The sequence below is a fragment of the Condylura cristata genome, unplaced genomic scaffold (assembly GCF_000260355.1).
Source record: "Condylura cristata isolate star-nosed mole 26May11 unplaced genomic scaffold, ConCri1.0 scaffold00003, whole genome shotgun sequence".
Classification (NCBI taxonomy): Eukaryota; Metazoa; Chordata; class Mammalia; order Eulipotyphla; family Talpidae; genus Condylura; species Condylura cristata.
This window is the reverse complement of record NW_004567104.1, coordinates 30081210-30090295: the sequence shown is the minus strand read 5'-3', so window position 1 is coordinate 30090295 and position 9086 is coordinate 30081210. Positions and strand designations below refer to the sequence as shown.

Below are 9086 nucleotides of genomic sequence, written 5' to 3'. Positions count from 1 at the left end.
GCTCATGTCCTTGTCCCCTTGAGAGGGCAAAATTCTTCTTTAGCGCATTTAGAGGCACACTGAGCAACTTCGTTCCTCTTCTTGTGGCCAAATCACAAAACTTTCCTATCACTTTTGCAGTCCGAGGCCTTGTACCTCACACTTGTGAGCCCACACTTCCAGTCTTTCAGCTCATGTCTTCTCTGCCAAGTACCCCGCCATGAGACTTGAGGATGAGGTTCTGGCTTTGACTGGTGGGACATTGTCACAATTACAGGACACTGATGGAAGGATGTTAGGGTTCAAAGTCCTACCTCACACTGGCTGTCTCCTCCAGACACTACCTCTCTGCTTGAGTATCCTTCAGGGATCTCCTTCATTTATTGAACGCAGAGAAGTTCAAGGCTTAGGCAGGGAGCAAGGGTAAGGGCAGTGGGGGAGGGTGAAACCTTTCATGGCCTTGTGGTTGTGAAAATGATTTTGTATCTTCCAATCAAACTGTCACCGGACAACAGGGTTAGCTTGCGGACAGCCCTTGCTCCCCAACCTGCTGGCTCTCAGCCTGCGCACTTGTGGTTGTCTGTCTGAATCCTGGAAACTACCCAGTCACACCTAGGCAGGCACCGCCCCTCCTCCCTGGGCTGAGGAAGCAGGAAAAGTGTTAGTGAGAGGCCAAGGGCAGGGGTGGCCGGAGTCCCTGCTAAGATGGGCTCTCTCTGGGGCCTAGCTCTGCTCCTTTTCTTCTTTTGCTGGGTGCCTGGGGCCCCCAAGAGCTTTGCAGGTAAGGGGGTGAAAGGCTTCTCTCCTGGGAGGGCTTTGGGTGTGTTTAGCATGGGTCACCCTCTGTGGTGAGGGCAGTTCTCCTTGAGTTAATAATAATTAGTCATAAGACCATATGTGGGGTATTACAATTGTTGATAAAGAATACGCACAGGGCGGTGTGTCTATTTAAGCCTGTGTGATGCTGTGGCCCATACACGAGTGACATTATTGTGAAGCGACATTGGGTTTGTCTATGTGTGGAAGCAGGGAGGGTAGTGTGAAAGGGTCCATGGCAGCTGGGCTGGTTCCAAAGAATGTGGCTTGACAAGATTCTAATGCCTCTGAGTTTCCTTTAAAATGCACTTTGTTTTTTTTTTGGTGAGAAAATTCTGTCACAGACTCCTTGGGGAAGGTGGATTCTGAAAGAGGCAGGGCTCTCACAAAGAGAAGTGATCTGTAATAGGAACTGTGCATGCATAATCTTTCTTTGAAGACTTCAGTTTTAAAAGTAGTGTTAGGGGACAGCAAAACTGAGTGGGAAATACGGTTTCCATGTACCCCTTCCCTGCTGACTTGCATAGATTTCATTATCAATATCCTGCTCTGGAGTTAGTCATGAACCTACATGTCATTGTCAGATGTTATTTTTTGTGGTTCACAGTAAAATTGAGAGGATGAGGAGAGATAACGCATCTATCCCCAGACATTAGCTTTTTAATCCATAAAATAACTCTATGAGAGAGGTGCAATTTTTAATTACTCTGCACTCTTGTGCTGCCCCCTGTTGGTAAGGAGACTGAGTTTCCTTGGGATTAAGTAAATCACCTGTAGAAGCCAGATTTAGATCCACACTAGCATAACCTCTGGACCACACCACTTCCTGCATGCACTCATCTATCAGGCTCATGTTGCACATTTTATATTTAATTTATTTTAGTCATCACAATACCGTGAAATAAGTACTGTAGCTCCATGTTACAGATAAAGAAATGCAGGTTTAGAACCTGGGACACTTGGCCAGGGTCACATGCTCACAAATTTGGTTTCCTAATACAGGCCCTAGGACCAACCAACCAAGCCCTTTGATGACAACGAGTCACATAGAAGTACTTTCTGTGACACCAGGGGTTAGGACCAGCTTAGAGAGAACCTACCAGACTGCTGGCCTCACAGAGACCTCTTCACCAAGACTCACCCCTCTGGAAACTCAAACCCTAAGCACCCAGACATCTGCTAGGAACTTAATTCTAGCAGGTACCTTTTCAGAAGCAGAGACCAGGGACCCTAAGACCATTTTTCCCACAACAGAGACCAAGGCCCTCACAAAAATAACACCTTCCGAATTCAAGGTTGTGATTCCCACTTCTATGGTGACCTCAGTCACAAGTGGCACGGGAACAGCAACGACCACAGTTGAGGCTGTCATGGGCGGCCATCTGTCGGAAAGTGTCTTTGACATCCTGTGTTCTGATGACAGCTCTGAAGAGGCAAAGAGGATCACTACTGGTGTCTTGACATTGGCTCACACCTCTGCAGAATCCGAGGCCCTGCCCCGGAAGGGCAGCTCCTCCCCTGACAGCACAGCTCCCGTCATTCCCACCTCACGAGCACTGGTGCCTGACACCATGACTCCAGCTAAAGGCTTGGTTGCCTACACCATCACTGACACTGAGGTTATCAATTGCAGCATTATAGAGATAGAAACAACTGACGTCCCTGGGGCCTTAGACACAGATCACAGCTCTGAAGAAAGAGGAAAGACCCCATCCACTCCTGAGACCTTAACCTGGCCAGGCTCCTCTGAAGGAAAATCATTCCTCACCAGTACCACACCGTCTGTGAAAGACTCGTCAATAGCCAGTGCCACAGAGTCAGCCGCTTCAGTCGAGACCCCACACTCTGCCAATAGCACCACAGAAAGAAAAACAACAGCCGCCCAGGCCATCACTCCCAGTGGAACTTTGGTGACAGGCAGCATGAACCTGGAAGAAACCTCAGGCCCCTCTGTGGAGACAACAGGACACAGAAAGTCTTCAATCTCCACAGAGGCTGGGTCAGCTTCCCCTTTGGAACCCTCAGCAATCGTCTACAGCCCCTCCAAAGTAGCCACCATCAAGAACTCCACCCCTCCACAGACTTCTACCACAGATAGCACCTCAGCTGGACTCTCCTCCAGCAGAAGGAGTTCTGTTCCTTATGGCCATGTGACTACCACCCAAGGCAGCCAAGAAACAAACAGCACCTTAGCCAAGACCAGCGGCTCAGGGAGGACCTCAAAGTCAGCCATCTTTGCTACAGGGAGGACCCCAACAATCTTACCTACCACTGCTTGGATGAGGTGCATCACAGATGTTACTGCAGGTAACAGGCTTCCCCCATGTGACCTTTGGGGGTTTGGGATTTGTAAAGTCTCCAAGATGTTCCGCATCTAAGGAGCAGGGAGAATGGAAAGCTATGGGGAGCTGTTCTGAGTCTTGTCTCTGGAGTCATCTTCTGATGATTCTTGCCATAGTCTGTAACAAGTAGATTTGGATAGTGTATGGAAAGACTGTGGGGCTGTCTTGAGAAATGGCTTGAGATCTTGGTTCTACCCTCAACAATCTGAGTGACCTAGGACAAGTCCTTTTACCTCTCTGGGCTACAGTTTCTCCATCTGCTGATGGAGAAGGTTGTGGGGATGAGCACCGAAGTCCTTTCGAGCACTGCTCTCATATGAAGTTAACAGTTGAGTAACTACTGCACATCTTGCAAGGCCCCAAATTTTATTTAAAATATATTGAAGACACTACCATTGTGCTCAGAAACCTCTAGTTCAGCCAGAGTCACAAAGAGGGGCAACATTTGGGCATCTGACTCAAGTTGCCAGCCTCTCAGCATCTGGGAGCCCTGAATATGGGGTTCACTGGATACACCTGCTGGGACTGGAGTGTTGGCAATGTAAAAAGATAAATTGGGTGAAAGTTTGGGAGTTTAAAACTACTGGTTGGGCCCTCCTTGGTGGCGCAACAAGTTGAAGCACAGCACTATGAAGCTCTCCACAGCCACTGCAGCACAGGGAGGTGACCCACAGGGCGCGGCAGACCTCTCCTGACCCTCCCACTGCTCCCCTCAGCAGTGTTATTCATCAGTCTGCCGGTTCTGCTCCCCACTCTGTCTCTGGTGAATCTTCTCACTGCCCCTGTACCTTTGGTCTATACCCCAGTTCTGTATGCATAAATAAATAAATCCTTTAAAAAAAATAAAACTACTGGTACTGTAATCTGGGACATCAGACACATCTCAGGTGGAAATCAGAGGCTCCTTGGCCAGTCTGTAGACTCCATACCTCTTTCTGTCCTAGAGCTCAGCTTGTCCTCTCTGTCCTCGTAACTTCAGCTTGCCCTGCCCTTCTGGGGAGAAGTGAAAATATTAATCATAACCACCTTACTGAAATATATGTTTTTAAGTAGTTTCCCTTTTACTTTTTCCTCAGAGGAACAGTTTTTCTCCAGTCCTTGAAAAGTGAGGACCTTACATCGCCTTTGGTGGAGGTCATAGGGGAGGCCCCACTGGTCTCAGTTGGGGTGGGGGTGTTCGGTCCTTTCAGGAAAGAGGAGTCCCTGACTCCTTTGCTGTGAATGATGCCACACGCTGTGATGTAATTTCACATACTGCTTGGAAGTGCACAGTCATCAGAGACTTGTTCCAAAATGTCCTGAGGGCTGTGGCCACTATCATGATTAGAATGACAACCTTCCTAATGGCCTTGTCCTTGGCACACATCAGCACAGCTGCAAAGAGATAAAATTTTGCCTTCTTTGGTACAACCATTGCTCTGTTTTTTTTTTTAAAGGGTCTCTGACCCTCAATTTTTTAAAAAAGATTTATTTATTTATGCATACAGAACTGGGATATAGGCCAGAGGCGCAGGGGCAGTGAGATTTTCCAGAGACAGTGGGGAGCAGAGTAGGCAGATCGAGGAAGTACACTGCTGAGCAGCGGGTGAGACAGGAGAATTCTGCTGCGCCATGTGGATCACCTCCAGGGTCTGTGATCCAACTCACACTGAAGTGGCTGCGACCAGCTTGCAGTGCTGAGTCCTAACCCATTGTGCCACCAAGGAGGACCTATTATTTATTGTTTAGATAATAGAGTCACATGATTTAACTGCAATAGGTACAAAACATACCCCAACTGCAGTCTTCTGCTGCTGTTTCCAACTACCCAGTTTTCCTCACACTTATTACCAATAGTATCCCTTTCTTTTGAAGCCTCTTCTGAGTATGAAACATGTATATGGAAATACATGTGTAAACTATACGTGATATATAATATATATAAACAAATATCTTTCATCCTCTTCTTTTATGCAAGTGGGCATATGGTAAAACATATCTATGTCAGTAGCATTTCATATTTTTTTATGGCTCAATGTGTTTTATTTTTGCTATACCAAAATATATTAAAACAGTCTTCTATAGATGAACATTTAAATGGTTTCCAGTACCTTGTTATGACAAACAGTGCTGTAGCAAATAGTACATTTGTCCCATGCATATTATATCCTGTAGGGTAGATTTCTTTTCTCTTTTTTTGTTGGCACAAGGCACAATATTATACAGGAAAGGCAAATTCAGTAGTTTCTTAGATGTTAAGGAAAACCAGAGAAGGAGATCAGTGAAGGCACAGATAATTTCTGAAAAGTATTGGATCTTGAGTAATGGGTGAGTGTGGGTAGGTGGAAGACAAATTAGAGGACTTTGCAAGGGGAAGACTGTTCGAGGAATGGAGGCTACCATATTGGGGTTCTTCAGAGTGAGAAGATTAATATGTCAGTTAGTTGGTTGCAGATATCCAAAAACAACTCAGGAAAGCTTATGCAAAAGAGAAATCAGTGGTAGTGTCTGGGCAACGCATAAAAGAGAGTCAAGCAATTTTGTGTTGGGAAGGGCAGCCTCCAGGAACCAGACAGCATCTTTGGACTAAATTAGTTTTTTTGGTTCCTTTAGTTATGTTCCCTTCACACTTTTTGGGAAGACACTACAATGAGCCCAGCTATGCTCTTTCTCTTTGTGGTGAGTAAGTGCGAGATCCCATGTGAACACATGACAGAGTCCACGTCTCTCTGAGGGGAGAAGGAGGCTCTTAACTCAGAGCACATCTTGACTCCTCAGCAGACTTAACCCTGTTTCATCCTCCTGCTGTTTCAATTTGCAGGGGGTGGTGGAGGCGTCCTCCTCCTAAGGCTGCGTGTGGCCTCTCCAGAAGACCTCACTGACCGCCAAGTGGCAGAGACACTGATGCAGCAGGTGAGTGGGCACTTTCTCAAGGGGAATAGAGAGATTCCTGGGGACTCTGGGGAAGAGCTACAGGATACAAAGAGCAGCTGCTACTCCTGGGAGGAGGTTGTTTCTTAGGGAATAATAGGAGTTAAATCTAAGGATCCCTGCCTGGCTTCCCTTCTACTGTTTTGACTGAATTTTGAGTTCCCATTCCCCTCTATACTGTGTTAATTTTTTTTCCCCTTTCACTTGCAATTTCCTTGGGCCCTAGAAAGCGCAGGGCTTCTGGCTCCTGAACAATGATATTGACGGCCAGGCAGGCAGGACTTTTGGTTGCAAATGGACAGATCAACTCAGAGTATCTTACACAGAAAAGGCAAGGGATTGGCTAAGAAACTAGAAGTGGTTCTTTAATTTCAGTTATGGCTGGAACCAGCAGCCTTATGAGCATGAACATCAGGATTTTCTCTTTCTCACCCTCTTAGCTCTACTTCTTTCATTTGTCAGAGTAGCTGTCCATCTGTAAGGAAATGTGATTACTATAGGCATATACTCACAAGGCACTTGCCTCTCCCAAGATCTGTACAGCATACCAAGGAAGTATGGACTTCATTGGCATGATCAGCCCAATCAGGACCATATAGAATAAGCCTCAAAGGAAGTAAGGATGTCAGGCCAAAGACAAAAAATAAACATGCAGATTTATCATCTAGATGAGGACCAAGATCAGGATATATTTGGACAACTAGTTGGGAAAATCCTTAAGTCCCTGGCCCAAGCATCCAGGGGTAGAAATCTGGGCTTGGGAGATGGTATGAATCATCAGAAGGTTAGGATGGGTCATTTCAGCTTAGCTTTTGTGCCCACAAAATACTGCCATGGGATGGGTAGTGGTAATATCTTCGTCTTGGAAGTGCTCTTAGGGGGACCCCATTAGGACTCCAATAATAAGGAGTGTCTGGAACATGACAAAGAGGGGCTGAAAAGGATCAGCCAACTAATTGACAAATGCTCATTACATATGATAATAGAAGAAGCAAGCATAAATCCAGTGGGAAGGGAACCTAGGAATGTGCCAGATCTGAGCCCTGGGACTTGAAACTATGTAAAGAGTTCAGGAGCAGGTCAGGAGCGGAGGTGCAGGAACCAGGCTAGGAGAGTATTTGAGCTAGTTCTTGTTGAGAGTTGTCCATGGGTAGAAGGCTTGGGATCAAACAATGAGCTAAGGAGTCAGATATTCTGTGTGAATTCTAGCTCCTAACCATGTAGCCTTGGGTAAGTTATTTCATGTTACTTTCCTCCCTTATAAAGCGAGTAGACTATTACCTGCTTTAAGATGTTGCTGTGAGGCTTAAACAAAAACATAGTGTGCATGAAGTACCTAGTGCGTGCCCAACTGCCAGTGTCTCAGGAAGTGTCAGTGGCCTCCTCATAGTTCTTTCCCAGTGTCCTCTCCTGCCCTTGGTACATGAGCTCCTGGTGCACATGGGCTAGAAATGCCAACTGCTGCCTTTGCCCTCTAGCTCCTTCGTGAACGGTACTCCCACCAGCCTCCCATCCAAGTCTCCCTGCTGCGTGTCAGGAGGGACTAGAGCATCTCAGCTGCAGCAGGGCATGGCCATGTGCCGGAAGAAGGTAGAGCTGCCTATGGCTTGGGCCCCTGCCACAGACTGGAGCCTCGTGACTGCAGGGAAATGTTCCTGGAGGGTTCCCACAGAGGCCAGCTGCCCTGAGCCGCTTACTCCAACATGGTAGTCGGACTCTGGTTCACTATGTTGGGGGACATGTATGAGGAGGGGGGGTCTTCTTTGTTCTCCCTTTGCAAGACTTCCTTTGGCAAATACTTCATTAAAAACTGACCTGATCACCCATTTGTCATCTGCTGTGTTCATCCATCCTGCATTGAATTGCTGTCTGTGTCTCAGAAGTTGTGTGACTTGTATGTTTTGTGACATTCTTATGGTAGAGAAATTTTGTGCATCCTCACAGCTACTTCCTTCCTTCATGCTCCCCAGTTCGTGGTTTGGCCCTTGTAGACGCCTCTAACTGAAGCTGGCCTGGAGCCTGTTGAACTGTGAGCTCCTTCAGAACAGGGACTATGTTAGTTTATCTGTGGCAGGCTTGTAGAGAACGTTTCTTGAATTCATTTGAATTTCAAATGCTGGTACAAGAAGATTTAAAAGAAAGTCTGTAATAATTATTTCTACCCCATAACTCATAGTATATTATTAAAAAAATTAAATTTGCTTAGTTTTGTTTTTATTATAAAAGTAAAACTTGCTGATGCTATTTAAAATTTGAAAAATGGACCTCCTGGTGTTCTTTATGCTGACTCTACAGAAAGAGGAGGCAAAGTAAAACCACCCCACATACACCCCAGTCTGGGCCTCTGGCCTGGTGTGTATTATGAATGTCAGGACATGGAGCTGAGAAAAAAAAGTTTTGAAAAATTCAAAAAGATGAAGAAAAAATTAAATGGAAGAGGAAAGAAGAGAAAGAAAAACATTTCAAAAGTCTTACTTCGTAAGTACAACTATTATTAATGTATATATTCCCTCTCTTCACTTTGTTGTCTAGAGATATTTTGCATTCCTCATTTCCATAATCAATGACTTTTCTTAAACCTGCTTTGCCTGCATCTTCTTCATCTCAATTAATGTCAAATTCTTTAATTGCTCAAGCTAAAATCCTTGGAATGTTTCTCTATCTCTCTATTTTTTTTTTCTTCACATTTAACATCGACTTCATCAGGCTCTACTGCTGTCAGAATCTGCCCAGAATCTGCCCTCTCCTCACCATCCACCATCTCCCCTGCTCTCTTCCTGATCCATCTCCCTGTTTTCAGCATTACCTCCTTTGGCCAGTCTAGTCCCGGCAGGTCACTAGAGCTATAGTTTTTTTTTTTTTTTAATTTTATAATAGTTTATTTTTACTTATTTTTGTGCATTTTTCCATCTCAGTTGCAATCCCCTAGGGTTTCCCATCACCAAATCACTCATGTGCCATCACCAGAGTCCGGAGTATTTCCCTCCCCTCACTGTTTTTGATCCCATTCCCCGCTCCACCCCATAAAATGTCTCTGGT

At 45.7% G+C, this 9086-nt stretch overlaps 1 protein-coding gene across 1 annotated transcript; it reads left to right on the top strand.

Annotated features, from left to right (window-relative positions):
- The first annotated feature begins 684 nt into the window (after nt 1-684).
- MUC20 (mucin 20, cell surface associated) lies at nt 685-7809 on the top strand. Its single transcript, XM_004675429.2, has 4 exons — nt 685-760; nt 2050-3102; nt 5938-6029; nt 7526-7809. The coding sequence occupies exons 1-4, from the start codon at nt 685-687 to the stop codon at nt 7592-7594; spliced, it is 1290 nt and encodes a 429-aa protein (XP_004675486.2). The 3' UTR covers nt 7595-7809.
- Nucleotides 7810-9086: the final 1277 nt, after the last annotated feature.